Source organism: Neofelis nebulosa, chromosome 10, assembly GCF_028018385.1.
Source record: "Neofelis nebulosa isolate mNeoNeb1 chromosome 10, mNeoNeb1.pri, whole genome shotgun sequence".
NCBI classification, from domain to species: domain Eukaryota; kingdom Metazoa; phylum Chordata; class Mammalia; order Carnivora; family Felidae; genus Neofelis; species Neofelis nebulosa.
In genome coordinates, this window is record NC_080791.1 from 70,234,856 (window position 1) to 70,256,021 (window position 21,166).

The 21,166-nt window shown below is 46.9% G+C and overlaps 1 protein-coding gene and 1 long non-coding RNA gene across 5 annotated transcripts in view; one reads left to right on the forward strand and one right to left on the reverse strand.

Moving 5' to 3' along the window:
* Nucleotides 1-1,824: 1,824 nt before the first annotated feature.
* Nucleotides 1,825-14,733, reverse strand: LOC131487511 (uncharacterized). Its single transcript, XR_009249794.1, has 4 exons — nucleotides 14,626-14,733; nucleotides 5,156-5,254; nucleotides 4,683-4,830; nucleotides 1,825-2,183 (listed from the first exon to the last, which is right to left on the reverse strand). It is a non-coding gene; the product is annotated as an uncharacterized LOC131487511 (long non-coding RNA).
* SPON1 (spondin 1) overlaps nucleotides 13,068-21,166 on the forward strand; it is a 259,933-nt gene continuing 251,834 nt past the window's right edge. For 3 of the 4 annotated variants that reach the window (XR_009249792.1, XR_009249793.1, XM_058688312.1), the window contains exon 1: nucleotides 13,069-13,544. Coding sequence is in view for 2 of the 4 variants with exons in the window: in XM_058688312.1 (XP_058544295.1) it covers nucleotides 13,307-13,544 (238 nt within the window). In the remaining 2 variants the exon portion in view is untranslated. Of the gene's footprint in view, nucleotides 13,545-21,166 lie in introns of all 4 variants that reach the window. The other variant, XM_058688314.1, reaches the window with a different exon arrangement.

Below are 21,166 nucleotides of genomic sequence, written 5' to 3' on the forward strand. Positions count from 1 at the left end.
TTTAGCTGCTCAAGGATGTCAGAACTCAGTTCTCAGAGATTCTCTTGACCTTCGCTTCATTGTTACCCCATGTTACCAAAAAGGCTTCTCCATCACCAGCACAAGTTTCCGTGTGCCAGGCAGAGAAAAGAGGGAAAGACGAGAACAAATTGACTCTAGCCCTCCTTCCCCACCCTGCTCTTTAAGGAGCTTCCCCCAGAGCTCTACCCAGCAACTTCTACCTATATCCCATTGGTCAGAATGTGCCAGATGGTCAATGATTTCTGAAACAAGTGGAGAATATAGTTGTTTTTAGCTGGGCACATTGCCCCCCTTCCCCAGCAAGACCAGGGACTTGTTAGTAGAAAAGGCAATAATTCGTGCTGGTTACATGCCTAGCAATCTTTCCAACAACAGATTTTCTGAGAAACGGGTTTAAGTATGTTGAAAGAAAGAAAGAAAGAAAGAAAGAAAGAAAGAAAGAGGGAAGGAAGGAAGGAAGGAAAGGAAGGAAGGAAGGAAGGAAGGAAGGAAAGAAGGAAGAATTGATAGCTAGGAACTGCCATCAATTTGCAAAGGATAGTAACAAGCAAATTAACCTACTTTTCTTCAATTAAAATGTTACAAGGCTGGTAGAAGAAGGAAATATGATACATGCAGTAAGTGCATTTATCATCAGCAAGGCATTTAACAAAGTCACTTGTAATGTCCTTACTGATAAGATGGAGAAATACAAATGATGTGACAATAGAGAAAGGTAGATTTATAACTGATTAAAAGACTCAAAAGACTGGTGATGAATAGTTAATGTCGGTTCTATAAGCAATAACTATTAGTGCCACATTGTATTATTTTAATTAATATCAGACTTAAGAACAATAACAGTATAGATAACTGACAGAAGATTCAGGACTCGCCCCAGTCACATTCTATGTCCATTTCTGGGATGCATATCTTGCAGAACTTATAGATTTGAAGATGAAGAAAATCTGGAAGGACAGATTCAGAATCCAAAATTAACTAGATGGGCAGAAATGGTGGACCAAATAATATTAGCTATCATTCAGTTGAACACCTCCTACATGCCAGATACTATGCTAAATGCTTTTCATGTGTAATCTCTTGTCCTCTAAATAATCCTGCATGTAGGTCTTTTTCTCATCCTCATTTTATAGATGAATAAAACAAGACTCCAAGAGTTTGAGTCATTTGCTTAATATCACATAGCTGGACATAAATGAACTAGATTTCTACCCAGGTCTATCCACCTTCAAAACCTATTCTATTTCCCCTGTGCCATTCTGCTTTTCTATGCTAGTAAATGTAAACAGTCGTGTTTTTCAGGACCAAACAGAGGATAGGGAATGAATAGGTAGGGGGAGGCAGCAAGTAAGTAAAGGATTTGGAGATTTGGATTGGCTGAAACGTCAACATGGATGTCTTCAACGTGTTTGAAATGCATCAAACAAATAAGAAGAACAAAAGGAATGATGGATGGATAGATGGATTTGTGATAAAGCAAGTGTGGTCAAATATTTGTTATGGAATCTAGATAGTGGATACATGTTAACTATACAATTTTTCAACATTTATGCATGTTTGAAAAATTTAACAATAAAATGAAACAATAAGTCAATGGCACTTGATAGCATGATGTGACCATGTTTAGATGGGGGAGATCTAGCCTCTCTCCTTTGGGGTAACACAACCATACCTTAAATTCTGCATTCGGTTCTTGGTGCCAGCCTTTTTCAGGGATGGTGACAAGGTGCCACATGCCCTTGAGAGAAGGCGAGGATTGGGATCCAGAAACCATGTCTAAACTGGAAAGGAGAAGAAAATAGTGCAACATGGTAATTCTCAGCAAACACTTATGGAGTTATGTATTAGTTATCTGTTGCTGTGTAACAAATTACACCAAAACTTAATTGCTTAGAATAATATTTATTATCTTATTGTTCTGTAGGTCAGAAATTCAGAAGTGGCTTATCTGGGTGGCTCTAGTTTGAAGTCCCTCATGAGGTTGCAGATAGAATGTCCATAGAGACTGCAGTTGCCCGAAGGTTTGACTGAGGTTGGAGAATCCATTTCTAAGACGGCTTACTCACAGGGTGGGGATCTCAGTTCCTGTTACATGTGTCTCTCCATAGGGTTGCATGAATGTCCTCACAGCAAGGCAGATAACATCCCCCAGAGTGAGCTATCTAAGAAAGCAAGGAAGAAGTCAGAGTGCCTTTCATGACTGTTTCTAAAGCCACACACCATAACTTCTGTATTATTCTAGTCATTAGAAGTGACTCATTAAATCTAGCTCACACTCGAGGGAAGGAGGATTAAGCTCTACCTTTTGAAGGAAGGATTCTCAAAGAATCGGGGACATATATTTTTAAAACCACAATCTGTTTCTTGGCACAGTGTTAGGCATATTCTGTAAGGATTCTAGCAAGGTAGTTTTTATTTCAACAGAAAGAATTCTTTGCCTAATAATTAGAGTCATCTAAAAGAAAGTCACCCCAATCAGAATTGCTCTCATTACTAGTTAGTATATATGATTCTTTGTTTTGCAAATATCTGCTTTGTCTGTCTTTACAGCTTCTTGAAGGCAGAAATTATATTTTATGTTTATATTATCCTCCTCCCTTCACTTGGGAAATCCAAAAAGAATCTGAACAGTTAACCGGAGATGTAATATTCGTTCTTTTACTCAACAAATATCTGTAGAGCATTTACATCATGCCATGCACTACGTGACAGTGAACAAGACAGGTGCACCTGCACTTATGAGGTTTGCGCTATCCTAAGAGAGGATACAAGCAGATCAAATAATTATAGGTTGTGATAGGTGTTATGAAGGCAATAAATAAATAGGCTACTATAAATGCAGCGGAGTTCCAGGAAGCTACTTTGGTTTTACAGAGTTCATAAAAAAAGATAAAGATTTGAGTCAGATAAACTTCTGGATTCCTCCAATATAATGATGGAGACTTCTTCCTTCCTTCCTTCATTCGGCATTTACTGAGTATCTACTCTGTGCAAACCACTAGGGATGCCAAGTAAACAGTCCCACCGTTTAAGGACCCCGGGGTCTTGTAAGAGATAACAAGGTGTATACGTAGATGGTGTTCCCAGATGGTAAATGCTGCAAGGGTTATGCACAAGGAGCCTGGTGCACACGAGAGTGCCAACACTGCCCAGGGCATCACTGAAGGCTTCACGGAGGTGCCATTGGAGCCGTGTTTTCAAGGATAAGGAAGGGGACTGACAATCTGCATAAGAATCTTTCTAAAAGGTCAGCATCTGAGATGCCAGGACTTGTTAAGGAGTACGAAGGAACAGAGACAAAAGTGAAATGTAAGTTTAATGAGTTAATGGAGCCTGATGAATGAACGCTCTCTGAGTTCTGGCTCCTGTATCACAGCATTAAAATGCACTGGGCCGAGAACAAAAGCTCATTTCACATTTAAATCTTCTCAAGAGGAACTCGAATACTGCAGGTTCATCACAGCTCTGTTGCCATCAGGACAGCGTCCCAGTGATTTCCTGCCACTGGCCTTTTGTTCCAGACCGAGTGGCCCCTCACTGTCCCGCCACTTGTCCAAGCCCCCGCAGTCAGGGTGCCTTTCTCCCACATCTCTCCAAGTCCGACCCCTCCATCAGGCCCTACTGCTTCCCTGAAACCTTTGGACCACGGCAGCCTGTGGGGATTTCTCCCTCTGGGGACTCTGCACGAAACACAGAGACCGTTTGTCCTGGTCTTTAACTGGCACTGAAATGTCTCTTATAGATCTGCATGGGCTTTCAAATATTCTGTGACCTTGGGCAAGCAAGTCACCTAACCTCCCCATGCCTCGCATTGTTCATCTGCAAAATGGAGAAATGAAACTACCCAGATTGTTGTGAGGATTAGATGAGTCTCCTTCTGGGAAGCACTTAGACCACTGCTGCCGCACTCAGAGAAGCAGGCTAGGGCTGTCCACTCTGATTACTGCATGCCCTTTGTAGACAGGAGGCATGCCTTCCCATCCTTTGGAGACAAGATAAAGTGCCCGGTATTGTTAATTTCATCACTGTTTAAGGAATGCACAAATAAAATGTGTTTGATTCTTTCTCTTAACACCCAGACCAATAAATTTGCTTCCAGTTTTCCAAAAGAAATGAGTTTGGGGCTGAACTGTGTTCTAGAGACTTTTCTTTATTCCAGGTCCTAGCTCTTTGGGGGTGTGTTCGAAGTAACAGTTGGATGCCGCTTATTTAAGTCACAATCCAATCCATAAATCTGACGCTTCAGCAATTATATTTTCCAGATTGAGAGAGGTGCAAAACTTGGGCCACAGTTAATTAGAAGGCAAAGAATGCCTTTTTTTATCTGTAGCACATGGACACTTCATTATGGTAATAGGAAGAGAGAAGCATCTTTTCCTCTGTCCTTTCTTTGTTTCTCCTATGTATTCCTTTTTGTACTAAATACACTTTCTGGCCATTTTTTTTTTTTTTTTAAGTTTATTTATTTTTGAGAGACAGAAAGAGAGATCACAAGTGGGGAAGGGGCGGAGAGGGAGGGAGGGAAGGAGGGAGAGAGAGAATCCTAAGCAGGCTCCACGCCATCAGCACGGAACCTGAGGTGGGGCTTGAACTCACAAACCATGAGATCATGACCTGAGCTGAAATCAAGAGTCAGACACTTAACCGACTGAGCCACTCACGTGCCCCTCTGGCCATTTCTGTGTTCTCCTTTGACCTCCTCTTCTTTTTACTCTGTCTCTTTCCCTCCATTTCTTCATGGCCTCAAGCTGAAAAGGATGTGGGTCCGTTTTCTTCTTTTTTTCCCTCTCTCAGTGCCTCCTTCCAGTTCTAGTTGGGTGTGAGCAGAGGAGCCATCAACCAACAAGCCCTGGCAGCCCCCCAAGACCACAGATACGTTCCAGGTTACACAGTCTAACATCCTACTTCTTTGGCTCACTCTAGGATGCCACCATGACAACCACATATGTCACCTGGTGAGCCAGGTAGGGGATCCAGAAGATTATTCTTTTTTTCCATTAGCATTCTAGCAATGGCACATTGATCAAACTGGTCTTTTGGTTTGGAAATCAGAGCACAAAGCAGAGAGGAAGCAACAGAGGAGAGCTAAATTTTGAGGGTGTCTTAAAGGGAGGGTTGGGGCACAGGATCTTACCATCCTCTGGGTCTCTGTCCCCCAGCTCCCATCTGGCTTCTGAGCTGGCTGCCTCTTGCCTTGGGCAGTCCACTGTCAAGACAGACTGTTGAAAGACCCCTTAAGTGGGACATAACCACAACTGAATAGATATATAATCTCATATCATCCCCCTGTTTCCACATACGGTGGCTTCTTTTCTTGAATTCCTTCTCTCAGTTACCACCATGACATCACCCACCCCGTGGCTCAGGTGAGAACCCTCAGAGTCATCTGACTCCTTTCTCCCCCGCTACACATCACTATGCACTATGTCCTCTTTACCCTAAACAACCCTCCCTTGTCATCCTTTCTCCAGCCTCAGCCCATGGTCCTCCTATGGACTGCTGTTAAAGCCTCTTAGCATATGCCCTTGCCCCAGACTCTCACTGACAATCTATCTGCATACAGTGCCACTAAAAAGATCACTTTATTATCCCAAGGACACATCCTGCTTTTTCACACATCTCTTCCTTTGCATTGGCTCTTCCCTCTGCCTAGAACATTTTCCTGGGCCCTCACCCCAATAAGAATTAGTCACTCCCTTCTCTGTGCTTTCATTAATAGTGTGTGCGATTCCTTGTTTTACAAATACCTGCTTTGCCTGTTTCCACAGCTTCTTGAAATCAGGAATTATCTTTGATGTTTGTACTACCTTCCTCCTAGTTAATAAATGTTTGTTGAATGAAAGGATTAAATTTCACAAAACTTCACCAAATATCTACTTCATGCAGACACGTTATTCTAAACACAGTGGAAAACCCGAAGACTCTATTATCAAAGAGCAAACAGTCTACTCTAAAATAGGCCCATGGAGGTGACCTTATGAGTACCTTGAGAGTTCCTGATTTTGTATCGCTGCATATTCTACTCCCTATCACCAGGTGGCAGTAGTGTGCCATGGTCATGTGGTCTAAGCTATGAAGTTCCAAAACTTCAAAAAGGTGGCTTTGCTTGGTCCTGGTTGCTGGATTAATAGCAAGAAAGCCACCCGGGAATGTGGACGGAGTCTGGGTTCCATGCGTGGCTGGACTTGCAAGGGCTTGTTCTTGAGCGCTGTCCACAGCTGTACCTCGCATGCCATCCTGCATTCAGACATGAGGCTTTCTCTCATCCATAAATCCAAAGCGGGAAGGCTGAGAGGTCTCTTGGTTGGGACCAGGTCTACACCTTAGGCCTACACCTTAGACCTACTTCCACTGTGCAGTTCTCTTTAGCTCCTTTTACTGGTGAGTTCCCAACCAGCTGTACAATGACAGGGCTCTTACTGATGGCTTTTGTCTATTTTAATTCAGACAACGGCTATGGCAAGTAGGAGATCTTAGGTGACCTCTGATGGAGCAGTCAGTAAAGAGATATGAGCTGATCCCAAACTGCATTGCATGTAAAAATGGGTACAAACTGAGGAAGCAGTGATACAGCAAGGGAGGGCAACTCTTTCAACAAATATGGCTCGGAAGCACATAGTTAAGAAAACAGCTGGAGAGGGAGAGAAGATCAGTGAAATGTCCATTGTCAGGGCACCTCTCGCCCACCACCATTCCCAGGCCCAGCCCAGGATGGGGGAGATTCACCAGCGCCTACAGGCTGAGGATGTGAACAGGAAGGGAGACTGAAGCACGAGAGGCAGAGAGGTTCATGGCCAGATTAGTGCTCAGCAGAAGGCAGGAGGGAATGAGCACAAGAACACAGGTGGGGATTAGCCTCTGAAGAATCAAAGAGCGAAACCCTTCCTCCTTGGAGGCAAGAAATGAATTAGGGTTTTGCCGATTTCGTTTGACGGTAGAGGAGACAGAGATCTGAGGAAGTTATGTCTTCTCTCTGGGGGGTGAAATAAGAGACCAGGTTGCCATTTCACCCCTGCAAAGAGTGAGAGTAACCAGGGTGATTCAGCAGGATTGTAAAGGTGGTAAGGACTAGAAGAAAGAGATAAGGGGCTGTGAAGAATGGAAGAGGAAACTGATTAGGAATCCATTTAAAAACTGTGGTTAAGAACAGAATTCATGAGTCTGTAGTAAGGCAATTGGTGGGGCAGCAGAACTCAGAAGTCTGAGATAGCTCCACAATTCTGCTTAGTTGATCTGGGCTTGGGGGTTAGTTGGAGAGGAGGCAGAGAAGTAAAAGAGATGACCCAATGAAGAGTATTGGTGAGGATGTGGTTAAAATGGTTAAGCATGATGTCCAGACTGGGTGGGAAAGGAATTGACAACAAGATGGGCTGGGAAAATCAGAAGTGAGTAAGCGATAGTATCCCTTAATGACACAGAGGGGTCACGGGGGTGAGGACATGGGAAAGCTAAAAGTGGGATGATGGAGAGCTTCTGGGAATCCAGATCTCCAAAGGGAGGTTTTTGTCGGGGATGGCTGCTGACACGGAGAGAGCCAAGCTCATCAGAGTAGAAGAGGTTAGACAGATGGCTAAATATCAGTAGATGTTCAGACTCTCGAGCCTCCCAAGACTACATGCGTTAGGCTGGGCAGGAAGCCCATACACCAGTGGCAGAGTTTTCTGTATCTGTAGGGGAATGACCTGGAGGCTCTAGATGATGGAGGTAGGACAACGGAGGATGAAGAGGTACAAATGGGATGCTTTGAGCTTTAGAGTAAGAGGGACTTTTGAAGGATATCTTAGAATGTTGATCTGGATGTGGCAGTGAGAAATAGGTAGAGAAATGCTCCTGGGTGGGGCGAGGGGGGAAGGGAGGGAGGGGGTGTGGACAGGGAAGGGCAGAACTCAATGGAGACCAAAGCACTGGAGAGACCAGGTGAACAAGAAAGCTCATACCTTGGGTGGAGTTGTGGGAGGGACCTAGTCAGCTTCAGAATTCCAAAGATAGGGTACTTACATAGGCTATGGCCAATGCCTGGAACACAGCAAGTGCTGGATAAATATCTCTTTAATTAATTGCTTTTTTTTTTTTTTTTTCCTCACAGTAAGCTCTACATGCAATGTGGGGCTTGAACTTAAGACCCTGAGATCAAGAGTCACGTGCCTGGGATGCCTGGGTGGCTCAGTTGGTTAAGCATCAGACTTTTGATGTCAGCTCAGGTCATGATCTCCCGACTGTCAGCGCTGAGCTTGGAGCCTGCTTGGAACTCTCTCTCTCTCTCTTTCTCAAAATAAATAAATAAACGTAAAAAAAAAAAAAGAAAGAGTCGCATACTCTACCAACAGAGTCAGCCAGACCCCCCATTTGATGTTTTCTGCTTTTAGAAGTTTTTAAAATTTTATTGCTTGTATTCCTCTTCCATAACTTAGTCTCAAAACCTACTGGCTCACTGGTAGACAGCTTTTCCTCATGAAAGATTACAAATAGATTATTCAGAGCGATTCAATTTCCATTATTGTCTATCTACTTTCTTCTTCTAGAAATCCCTTTCCATGAAAGCTTCTGAGTATAACTCTAAGAGTTAGAGAAACAAAGACATTTCTGGATTCTTGTTCTAAATTAATAGAATAAGAGTAACGATAATAATTTTTGTTTGTGTAAATCACTTTGAGGTTTACAGATTATTACCTCAGTTACCCATGTATTTCTATAAACCCTGGGGTGAGGGCAAAATGGGTATTACTGTTTTCAATTTTGTACATTGATATCAGTTTAGATGGGTCCTATGACACCAAGAGCACTCACCTTCACACAGCCCAAATGCGGGAAAGCCAGACTAGAACTCTTGTATTTCAAGTCTGCGTTACAAGCTCTTGAGACAGTGGTTTCCTAAACTTTGATTTGAATTTGTTCAGAGTGCAGATGTGATAGGTCTGGGGTGGGATTTTGGAGCCTGCTTTTGAGGCAAACATCTAATGCCTGTGTTTCAATGGCCATACTCAGAAAAACACTAATCTAGAAACTCTTTCTTTTCCCCTTCTCTCTTAAAGGGGGGGGGAAAAAAAAGGCTGATCTCACCTCTTACCAATCAAAGGAATTTTTTTTTCCCTTGGATAAGTAGGGCCCCCAGCTCTTCTTTTCTGTGACTTACCCACACACACTGATAAAGTTAATTATCTGCCCTGGCTAAATGACTTTCCCTAGCAACACCTTAGCAACTAACATTAGCTCTGCCTTAGGCTACGAAACTGGAAAGAGATTTCTTGAAGTCCAGTGTATTTTACAACAGAACAAAACATCTGAACAGGAAATTAAATAGAAAGTAAACTGGATTCATTGCTAAGAGATGAGACACAGACACACGAAAGAGTTCGTGACAATCCACCAGAACACAATAGTCAAAATAAGAAACTTTCTCCTCTAAGTTCTACTGAAGTCCAGAGGAGAGAATGTGCAATCTCATTCCATGGAGGAGAGGAGAATTTAAATGGGTCACAGGAGGGGAAGGCATTCTAGGTGCTGGGAAAGCTATTGACAAAGTGTTGAGGCAGGACTGAAAGCGGGGGACACAGGGAACCCAGTTGGGCAGCACTGGGAGCTCAGTCTGGGATCTACAACCAGATCATGGAAGGCCTTGAAGGTCACTTGATGAACTTGGGCTGAGTCAGAGGGCACTGGGAGCCTGTTAAAGACTTATTCACAGAACATGGTGCGCATCGAGAATATGGCGGTGAGCCCCAGAGACAGTCCCTGCCCTGACAGAGCTTGGAATCTAGTGATGGAGTCAGACATGGAATAAATACAAAATGTAAAGTCAAACACAAAAATGAATATGGAATCATAAATCTTAAGACTATTAAGAGAACAATATATCAGGTTCCAGGAGAGCATATAAAGAGGGGCATATAAATAGGAAATCAGGAAGGACTTCTCTGAGGAAGCAGTTTTGCACTGAGATCTGAGAGATGCTTAGGAGTTGGCTGGGGAAGGTGGTGAGTGGGAGAGACTCCAGAGCACTGGATGCCAGGGAGAGAGAATGGCACAGGCACAAGCTCCCAGTACTGGAAAGCCCTGGGGGCCGGAGCCCATGACCAAAGGGGTGGTAGATTCAGGAGGGCATTGGAGGTCATGCTGAAGATTCTGGTCTTTGTTCCGAGAGCCACAAAAAGCCACCGAAAAGGGATTTTAACCTTGGGATTGACATTCAAATCTGCATTTGCAAAAGGATCTTTCAGGCTTCAGGGCAGACAGCATATCGGAGGGGAATAGGAACGGACGTGGGCAGCCCAATTACGAGGTCGAGAGATGGCGACAACTCGGACTGGTGTGGTGGCAGAGGAGACGGAGAGAAGTGGCCAGATTCAAGAGGTAGTTAGAAGATGAGACTCAGTGATGGATCGGACGTGTGGGGGAGAAAACAGGGGTCTGACGTGACAGCAGAGTTGGGTTGGGGAAATCTAACTTGGGTAGTGGCATTGGAGCTTGATGATGGGCTGCTTAGAGCCTGTCAGCCCAGATGATGAGGTCAACGCCATGAAGTGGGAGGACGCCCATTTTGGTGTCAGTGAGGGCTGTTTTGAATCTTGCTTCTTTTCCCCTTCTTAGCTGTGGCGCCTCGACAGGTGATTTTATAGGCTCCTAATTTGGGAAATGAGGTGGGAGGGGACATGGGCCTCCTACCTGACATGGTTTTCTTGTCAATGTTTAATAAAAAATTAACTCTTACATCCCTACCTGCTCCTTACCCTGTCCACTGCCATGTTGGATTTTAATATGTTGATATAGAAGAAAAGACACTCAAGAGCACTTGTTTGGGTTATTGGACATACAGTAAGATCTGTAAAGACAGAAGCCACATTTTATTCATCTCTGTATATTCATTCCTGTCCTCTGAGATAAAATCTCACAAAACACTTTTTTTAGTTTGTAGCATGTATCACAATCATAATTTGAAAAGATTCTGTAACTATGTATTTAATATTTGCTTTTCCCACTGGATGGTAAGATCCACAAAGACAGGTAATAAGTCTGTCTCGTGTCCCAGCACTGAACACATGGACGGCCTTCAACATGAATGAATGAATGAATGAATGAATGAAGTTTTGTTCCCTGTGATGCCCACTGCTCAGCACAGACTTGGCCTCATATCTACACTCAACAAAAGGATGCTGGATGACTTAGACTATGCACCATGGAATCTAGCATGAGCTCTGAGCTAGTGATACGGGAGATAGTTCGCTCAGGACACAGACGTGAATCTGAGCAGCACCTCTGTAAAGGAGGGCTAGCCAGCTGGATCAGGTGTTGTTGGGGGTCAGGGAAGTCCAGGGCTGAGAAAAGAGCATAATTGGCTTCAGCAAGGGGGCACTCTTGGGTGACTTCTGAGAGAAGGTGCCCAATGAATAATGGCAGTGGGAGTCCCAGGACGAGGACTGAGAAGTGAGTGGGCAGGTGCGGGAGGCATGGAGACCTCCAATGCAGATGGTTCCCCTGGGCTGTTTGTTAGTGATGTCAAAGAGAAAAACCTGACCTGGAAAGCAAAGGAGATTGCTTTTTAAGTGTAGGCTGTTAAGATGTGTTGATTGCCCAGGGAGAGGAGGAGAGGTAACCAAAACTTCCAAAAGCACCTGTGGAGGGATGCTTGCACACACTGAGGGGAGGCAGCGGGCTTAAGGCATCTCCCAGGTGGGTCTGATCTTCCTTCTGTGGTACCCAGGACCAGCCCAGACCTACCCCTCGAGGAGGTGGGTGTGTATATGGAGTTTGGGGGGAGGGGGGAGACTGAAGGCTAGGCCAGGTGTTTTAAAATTTTTTTAACGTTTATTCATTTTTGAGAGAGGGAGTCAGAGTGCGAGCAGGGGAGGGGCAGAGAGAGAGGGAGACACAGAATCTGAAGAAGGCTCCAGGCTCTGAGCTGTCTAGCCCAACATGGGACTTGAATCCATGAACTGTGAGATCATGACCTGAGCCGAAGTCCTACATTCAACCGACTCAGCCACCTACGCGCCCCTACCAGGTGCTTTATATGGGACATTTCTTTGGACTCTAGCACCCCCTACAGGAAGGGTGTATTAGCCTGTAGGCACACACACACCCTCCAGAGGGAGAAACTCAAGGTTGGAGAGACAAAATAACTCGCCAACATCTCACATGGGTGAATGACACAACTAAGGTTTGATTCAAGTTTGTCTCCAGGGAAACACTGGGAGAGATTCCTGCACCTGGGCCTTTTCCTGGTGCCTCAGGCTCAGTTCCTCTCTAAAAATCAGTCACCGGGGACAAAAATCTAAGCCAAGAAAACACAGGCTTTTCTTTGAACCATTTGAAACTCCTTTCTAGGCCTAGATGAGGACTTTCCTGGGCCTTAGGCATTTCTGTCCTTGGGATCTCCTTCCTTCATAAAACAACAGTCAACGTTATATTTTATGACTGTGTAGGTGTAAATAGAAATACATTGATATTATATATAACATTTTATTAGCCCTAAATGTTTTTTCCTTCTGATTTTAAAGAAAATATTTTCAGGAGTCTCCAAAAATATTACAGGCCGTAGGCGCTGTGCCTACTAGGCGCAGTTGAATGAGTCATGCTGCTCCTTTCTCATCCTCCAGTCCGACCTGTTCCAAAAGAGCAATAGAGTCAGTCGTGGCATCCAACCCCGCCTTAATTGGTCGGCTGCAGGCCTCAGTTTGCTCATCTGTAAAATGAGTGAAATTGCTGTCACGTTTGTCGTGTGCAGGGAGAGCGTAGCAGATGAGCAGATACCGTGAGCCAGACACCCAGCATATTGGTAGGCACAAAGTAGGTGCGCAACAAAAGTTAGTTTGCAGTCTTTCTCTCCTGGGAGCCCTCTACTCCGCAGGGTGCAAAGGTGTAGCTGGGGTTGGGGCAGCAGCCTTCCTGGTGGCGGGACAGATCCCGCAGTGTCCCTGTGCCTTATGATATCCTCGCCAGACCCTGGGAATCTAGCGTCGCAAAATCAACACCGCCGCGCCGCTAATCGCCAGCTCGGAAACAAAACAGCGCTGCGCTCGGGGATCTGGGCAAAATCAGCCCGCCCTCCTCCCCCTCCGCCGCCGCCCTCCCTTCCTCGCGCGGCTCTGCTCGCTCAGCTCAGCTCAGCGCGGCGCAGCTCGGCAGCCGCCAAGCCGAGACACGCACGGTCTCCCGGTCGCCAGCGCCGGCTCCCGGCTCCCGCTCCCCGCCCGGGCTCCGCCTGGTCTCGCTTCCACGGGGACCCCTTCGGGCAGGAGTCGCGTGGCGAGGGCCGGCGGCAGCGGCACAAAGTTGGACGCCCGCGAGGATGAGGCTGTCCCCGGCGCCCCTGAGGCTGAGCCGGAGTCCAGCGCTGCTGGCCCTGGCACTGCCCCTGGCCGCGGCGCTGGCCTTCTCCGACGAGACCCTGGACAAAGTGCCCAAGTCGGAGGGCTACTGCAGCCGCATCCTGCGCGCCCAGGGAACGCGGCGCGAGGGCTACACCGAGTTCAGCCTCCGCGTGGAGGGCGACCCCGACTTCTACAAGCCGGGAATCAGCTACCGTGGTAAGTGGCCCGGCGTGGAGCTAGGGGCGCGGGACCCGGCCCCCGGAAGGGCGCCGACCGCGCGGTGCCGGAGGAGGGCGCACGGTCCCGGGGCGCACGGTGCCGGCACAGCCCGGCGAGGGCCCTGTGTCCTGGCTGCCCTCAGCCCCTCTCGCCGCGAGCTCCGCGCCGCTCCCGGGCCAGCGTCCGGGGCCGTCGCGGGGGTCGTAGCCAGGCTGGGCAGCCCCATCTCCGACGCGCGGTTCCCGGGCGTGGGCTGCAGCTGAGCGACGCGCCACGCCAGCCTGGCTGGGAGGGAACCTGGCTTCTCCCCCGGCCCGCTCCGGGAGAGCAGTGAAAACCCGCCTTCCTCCAGATCCGCCGCTGGAGCGGAGGGAAGCCTGGTGTCTCCCAGTCGGATACCAGGCAAGGTGGGGAACTGGCTTTCCCCTCTCCCATCCCTGAAGGGGAGGATACCAGCTTCTCCCAGACGGGCCCCAGGCGGGGTGGGCACTGCAGCTTCCTTGGACAAATGCCTTCAGGAAAAGGGACTTCTCCCTTGACTGGTCGTGGGGCACGGGGAGGAGGGGAGGAAGAGTCTGAAGCTTTCGTAAGGGTCCCCGGAAAGAACTCCAAATTATTCTCCGATGGTCCCAGGCGGGGGAGAAGAGTGTGGATTTTTAGGACAGGCTCCCAATGGAACGGGCCTCCGAGGAGCTGTGGGTGGGTTCGGAGAGGGAAGCGAAACCCGGTGAAGTCGGAAAGGGAAGCTCACATTCCCGAGGCCTGCTCCCTGGAGGCCGGGGACCCTTGCTCCAGCCACCCCGAGGCTCCACGCCGCGGGGATGTCGCGCCTACGCTCCTCCGCGGAGCGCTGGCTTTAGGGAGTGCGGGGAGGGAATGTCCCGGCAGGTGAGCGCCTCCTGGGCAGGAGCGCCGCTCGACCCGCGCAGACCTGAAGACCCCTGACTCCATCCCCACGGCCCACCGCCTCTCTCCGCGGCGGATCGTCTCCCCAGACATCGTTTCCCGGCGCAGAAGCTGCCGTTCTCCAGTTGGGAGACAGGACCTAGGGCAGGGAAGGAAGCCCGCCGGGTCTCACCTGGGGTCCCACGGGCGGGGAGTGGCGGGGTGCGTGTTCCCCCGCGCCTCCGTAAGTCAGCTCTGGTGCCTAGCAGGGAAGAGAGGGTCTTGGGGGGCAGCTGGTGGGCCCGCAAGCTGGGAACCCCGCCTTCCGGGTTCCCAGAGGCTGCGGGAGGAAGCGGTTGGAGAACATTGGAGAAAGTTTGGGCCACTGTCAGCGGGCGCCAGGGCCACGCAGGCCACCGTAAGCAGGGGCTACCCATCTCAGAACGCTTCTCGCGGTTCCCCGGGATCGTGTCCCCGACTTTGTCCACCTGGCTCCCCGGCGCCCCCAGCACGTGGCGGCGCTCAGCGCGTGGCGAGGAGCCCCTCTGACCCCCGCGCACCGGCCCGCGGGACCCTCGGTACCGCGCGGGGAAGGAACCCCCGGCCCAGCCCGGGAGGGAGGGAGCGGGCGGGGTGGAGGGGCTGCGGGTGTGGCCACAGCCTTTCTGAGGGGCTGGGAACAGCCCGTCCTCTCCGTGGACCGGAGGAAGGCGGGCGGAACCCTCTTGGTTTCTTGAGGGAGGCCTCACCAAAACCGAGGATCCGGGTTCCCTGGAGAAACAGCCCAAGCTCCACGTGGCAGGGACGGAGGCGGCTTTAGAGTAAGATGGGCTTGGTTTTAGTAGCTGTGTGACCTTGTGCAAGTCCTTTCATTTCTCTGAGCGTATTTCCCAGCGGTGTAAGTAGCTGTTTGTCCAACCTCTGTGGTGGTTGTAGTGAATACGTGAGTTGACAAAGAGGAGTGTGCCTGAGGTCCCCAATACGTGTTAGTTTGAGTTGGATATGAGGCCCTTATTGGTTTGATAACGGAGGGATGTGCCTGCCTAGTCATTTGTTTTTGGGGTGTGTGTGTGTGGTGTGTGTGTGTGTGTTTAAAAGTGGTGTTCTCAGAACTCTAATTCAGTCTACTAGTGAATGGTGGCTGAGTCCTCGTGACTCAATGGAATGAGTGAGTGAATGATTTCTCCATACTGGGAGCCTCACCTAAGATTGTTCTTACTGTGAGCCCAAGAAGATATTTTTAGATGATTTGGGCAAGTCTGGGGCCACACCAAGTGTCCTACCAGCCCTTTCTTCCCATACAAATCCTCCCTGATGGCCTGAGCACTGGCTGCAGGTACCCCAGCACTGGGGAGGAGGGGCACCTGGTATTCACCAGAACACAGAGGCTCCTGGGGAGGAGGGGCACCTGGTATTCACCAGAACACAGAGGCTCCTGCTTCCAGAGTGTCCATGGCCAGTAGGTGAGAACCGAGACTAGGGAAGAGAGAGAGCTCTAGACTTTTACCCTACAGGTGGTTCCAGCCTACACATTAGACTTTCAGACTGTGACACCCCCACTCAGGCTGTTGGCCGGCAATCCCCATTTCTCCTTTCTGGTGGCTAAGAGATCATGGAAGGAAGATATTAGGGAAACCGTGCTCCCGGCCTTCTGAGTAAATACCCTGAGATTAGCAAACCTGGTTCCACCACTCAAAGTTAGGAAGAGGGTGCTGGCCTAGTTTGTGACATTTTCTGTTGGCTTATACTCTCTTAGAATAATCATGTTAAAGGTAAATCTAATGCATTCTGTTCAGGGTATTGACTTAGGGCCGTGGAAGTTAACATTCCCCTGGTGTTCTGCTTGCTTTTTTTATTTTTTTCTTGAGGCCCCCTCACAAGCCTTGGAATCAATGGCTTGTTTTCCTGCCTGGAATCTTTATCCCCACAATTCCAGTTCATCCCTGAATAGCTTCTGCTCTCTATGTCCCCCACCCCAGTATCTCCTTTAGATGTTCTACACTGGATTATAATGGTCGCTGTTAATACACACACACACACACACACACACACACACACACACACACACGGGCTTTCTTCTCAACAGCCAGGATCCCATTGAGATTATTATTCAGCTTTTTCCAAGTTGCTAGTGCTATATGGACTTCCTTCTCTCTCCCACCGCTTCTCTCTCCCCTCCCTCCCTCTTCCCCCTGTCCCCCCTCCCTTGGCAATAACTGTGCTTTAGAAAAGCTCTGAAAGGCCTGCTCTGTTTCTGACCATGGCCTCCTTTGACAAGGAGATTACAGTGATTAAAAATAACAAGTTGAGGATCCTCAAGGGGCTTCCCTGATAGGACGACAATTTGCAGGACCAGCCATTCCCAGATCACAATTTCAAGCCAAATAGAAGAAAATCAGCTGAAATGTTGAAGAATTGATTGAAAATAAAAGAGGCCCTTTTGTCTGACTAAAGATCTGTTTATTAGGAAAATAAAGCCAGACCCTGGCTAATGAGAGTGGCTTTTCCTAGATGCTCTTTAAAGGGAAATTTCAAGGAACTTGATGGGAAAAGAATGTCCAGTCGAGATTTCAAAAGCTTGTCCAACTTCAAGCATAATTGGGGGATTTATTCTAAACTGTGAGGTTTGGAGACCTCCAAAGCTGCTTGGCCTTCTCGTTCTTTGTCCCACTCTGGGGTGCACAATGCCACAGGACTGTGTGTCCCAGAGAGCCCCACCTCAGTCTGGCAGAAAGGGCACAGGCTTTGATGTTTGACCTCTGTTCAGTCATATATTCGCTGTGTGACCGTAGGCAGGCCACTTCACCTCTCTGAGCTAGAATTTCTCCAGCTGTGAAATGAGAGTGCTCCCCCCACCCCTTACAGTGTTGCTGTGAGAGTCAGGAATAATCTATGTTAAAGAAAAGCTGTCATAGAGTAGGTGCTTAAAAAAAATACACGTTATAAGATGATTATTTTGGAAATAGAAAAATACTTGGCAGAAACACTGGATGAGACATGGTGTTAAATACTTCCTACTCATCTCACTTATTCTTTCCAGTACTTTGAGGCAGTTTATTATGATTCTTATTTTACAGATGAGAAGACCAAGTCTCAGAGAGGTTTAATAACTTGCCCATGACCACACAGCTGGTAATCATTGGAGTCAGGATACAAACTAAGGGATGTCTGACTCCTAAATCTGTTCCCTTAACCGGTCTCCTGTATTGACACACGAAAATGAACAGGGAATAAAATGAATTAACTATGGCTGCCCTCGGCATTCTGGATGGTGAATCTTCACTGAAGGAAAACAGCAACAACAAATCAAGACAATAACTGACATATCTTGGGACACAAAGTCTAAAGCAATGGCTTCTTATTTACATTTGCTTTTTTTCCTTTTTATAGACTTTGGGATTGCATTTCCTCATAAACTAGAGAACTAATTTAGAACATGAACAACCTTGTCAATCTTTAGCCAGTTCCTTTTGTTTGTGGGAAAACAGAAACAAATTGGATAGGAAAAAAAAACCCCTAATTTGATTGTTGTTTTATTCTTACACACAAACTTATACGACCAGGCCTACAAAATTAGATGTTCATAAAGTACCTGTGTAGAATTGGAGAATTTTAAACTGGATAAGGTATTTTAAATAAACTGTGTCTAATCTAGTGGAGTTTTTAAAAATTCAGTGCTGCTGCTGATAGTGTAATTAACTATAAGTCGTCCCTCCCACTTCTCTTTTCTTGTATCATTCTCCTCTTTTTTATTATATAACTTTATTTTTTAAACTTGGCCCCCTTTTAATAAGTATGTAGTTCAAATTGATAATGAAAATTAAAAGAGATTGCTTACTGCTTTGAGTTTCATGAAATGCAAAAAAAAAAAATCAAAACATACAAAAAAATGAAAGCATATCAAATAGGGATTTTTCAGGGTTTAAAATTTGGGTGCTCCTCCATACACACTGCTGACTCAGCTGGAACAGCAGGATGTAATTGCTGATAAGTTCACATACATGGGCTGGCATGTCAAGAACTTTTCACTATTGCTCTCCATTTGCTTCTCATACAGAATGTCAGATGCAGGTCAATGTTAACTTCCGTGGGGGAGGAAAACCTCTTACCATGTTATATTACTGAAGATATAGGTGAAGCTCATGTCTCACAGAGACCCCAAAATACAGCTTTTTGAAAATAAGAGGTAAATGGGAAGTCCTAGATGATGGCCAGCTTTGCTCCACGGGGTCAACCAGGAACCCAGATTCCTTCTGCTGTGTTGCCCTGTAATCCGCCAGTGCTCTGCTGTCCCATAGACAGCCTGGAGTTACAGCACCTGAAATGTGGCTGGTCCGAATTGAGATGTGCCGTGAGTATAAGACACACACCGGTGGTTGAGAGATAAGGATGGAAGAAAAATAGACTTCTCAATAATTTTTTAAGTGTTTATTTATTTATTTATTTATTTATTTTGAGGGGAGCGGGGAGGGGCCGAAAGAGAGGGAGAGAGAGAATCCCAAGCAGGTTCCACGCTGTCAGTGCAGAGCCTGACACGGGGCTCGATCCCATGAACCCTGAGACCAGGACCTGAGCCGAAATCAAGAGCCAGTCGCTCAACCGACTGAGCCACCCAGGTGCCCCTCAATAATTTCTTTGACATTGATTCCATATTGAAGTGGTAATTGTATATATTAGCTTAAATAAAATATGTTGTTAAAATTAATTTTACTTGTTTTACGTTTATTCCTACTGGATACTTGTTAACAAATACAGTGAATTTCACCTGCCGGGAACTTATTTTCACTGGACAGTACTGTTGTAGGGTGTTCTCATCAGAGCCGTTACAGCCAGCTCACTGCCAACACGTGTGAGTTTCAGTCAGTGTGCAGGGGGGGAAAGGAAGTAGAGGGCAAGCAGCTTTCTTTTGAATGATGTGACCCAGAATTGCACCCAGCACTGCCAAACACACTCCACTGGTGAGGATTTAGATACTTGACCACACCTAGTGGCAAGGGAGCCTGGGAAATAAAACATTTAGCTAGACAGCCACACGCCCAGCTAAAACTTGGGGAAAGGATTTTTCTTCCCCCAAAGAATGAAGGTGAAAATGGATTTAAAGGGACAATTAGCTATCTCTGCCACATGTTTTAATGCATAGTCATCTAAAAGCACAGCATTTCATGTCCTCTCATCCAGTAAAATGTATCTAGATGGTCTTCCCAACAGCATGTAAAGTTTATAGACTTGCTAAATGAGTCAGGATGGAAGGAGTGTTAGGGTGTGTGTGTGTGTGTGTGTGTGTGTGTGTGTGGTATTGATAGGTTTCATACTGAGAGGAGAAAAAAGGGCCAGTATGTCAGAGTGGCCTGTTCTATCTCACCCTCTCCCTCAATAAAGGTGGAAGCTCTAAAGAAAGAAAGGAATAAGGAGGAAGTGGATAAAACAGAAAACAAGAGAGAGAAGAAGGAGGAGGAGGAGTAGAGGGAGGAAGAAGAAGGAAGAAGAAAGGGAGTTGCAGGAAGAAGGAAGAAGGAGGAGGAGGAGGGAAAAGAAATTAAAAGAGAAGAAAAAGAAAAGCTCACTGGGATATATATTCTGAAAGAAAATGAGACAATTTGAGTAGACTGGAGCCCCATCTTACTTGAGGGTTAGATTCAAGAGGCACCATGGAAAGCAAAAAATCATATAAGCCAAAATTATTCCTTGGGGTGCCTGTGTGGCTCAGTTGGTTGAGCGTCCGACTTCGGCTCAGGTCACGGTCTCATATTTGTGAGTTTGAGCCCCGCGTTGGGCTCTGTGCTGACAGCTCAGAGCCTGGATCCTGCTTTGGATTCTGTGTCTCCCTCTCTCTCTATGCCCCTCCCCCACTCATGCTCATGCTCTGTCTCTCTCTCTCTCTCAAAAATAAATAAACATTTAAAGAAATTAAAAATAAAATGATGCCAAAAGTATTATTCCTTAAAAATCCTTTCAAATTGTATGTCAGTAGGAACATGGGTACTGGATTCAATGTAGCCTCATTCATGTCTCCTTCCAGACAGTTCTGTTAATGAGGAATAGAAGCACACTGACATTTCTTAATAAGTCCAGGACTTCCATTTGCCCCTCCCGCATTGGAAGAGACCAGTGTCCCCTCAATCAAGTAACAGGTAAAACAGGTGGTTTGCTGGTCCTTAACCCCTGACATGACAGGTACAAAATACTCACTGTGATGGAGTGAGGGAATGAGTCCCCTCCCATGCACGCTCAGGCACATGCATGTATTGAATGGGGTGGCAAGTGGCCTGAATTATCGAAGGTATCATTTCCTCTAGTTTTCTTCTGACAGTGTGCAGTTGTGCGTGATTATACCATAGGCACATCTGCTGGAACACCTACGTGTCAGGGAGCTCACCATGTCACATGAAGCCTCCTGTGTGGCCGGTCAGCTCTTGCTGGTATAAATTTCCCATGTCTACAGGGTGTCTTGGCTGGGCTAGAGATGAGGCTGGGATGGGCAGGTAAGGAATTCCGTGACATCGCCAAGAAGTCCTTGTGAGCTCTACATAGACAAAGCTTCTAACTTGCATGGAATATTCAAAACTGCCATGAAAGGTTCAGGGAAACTTAAACAGGGGCCTACACACCTCTGTGGATTAGCTGAGGCCCAGAAGACCCATGGGAAATAACTCAAACCCTATCTCCTATTGTGGCCCGGACATTTGCAAATATGCCTTGCGGACTTTGTGAGACAGCAGAAGGGCAGGAAAAGA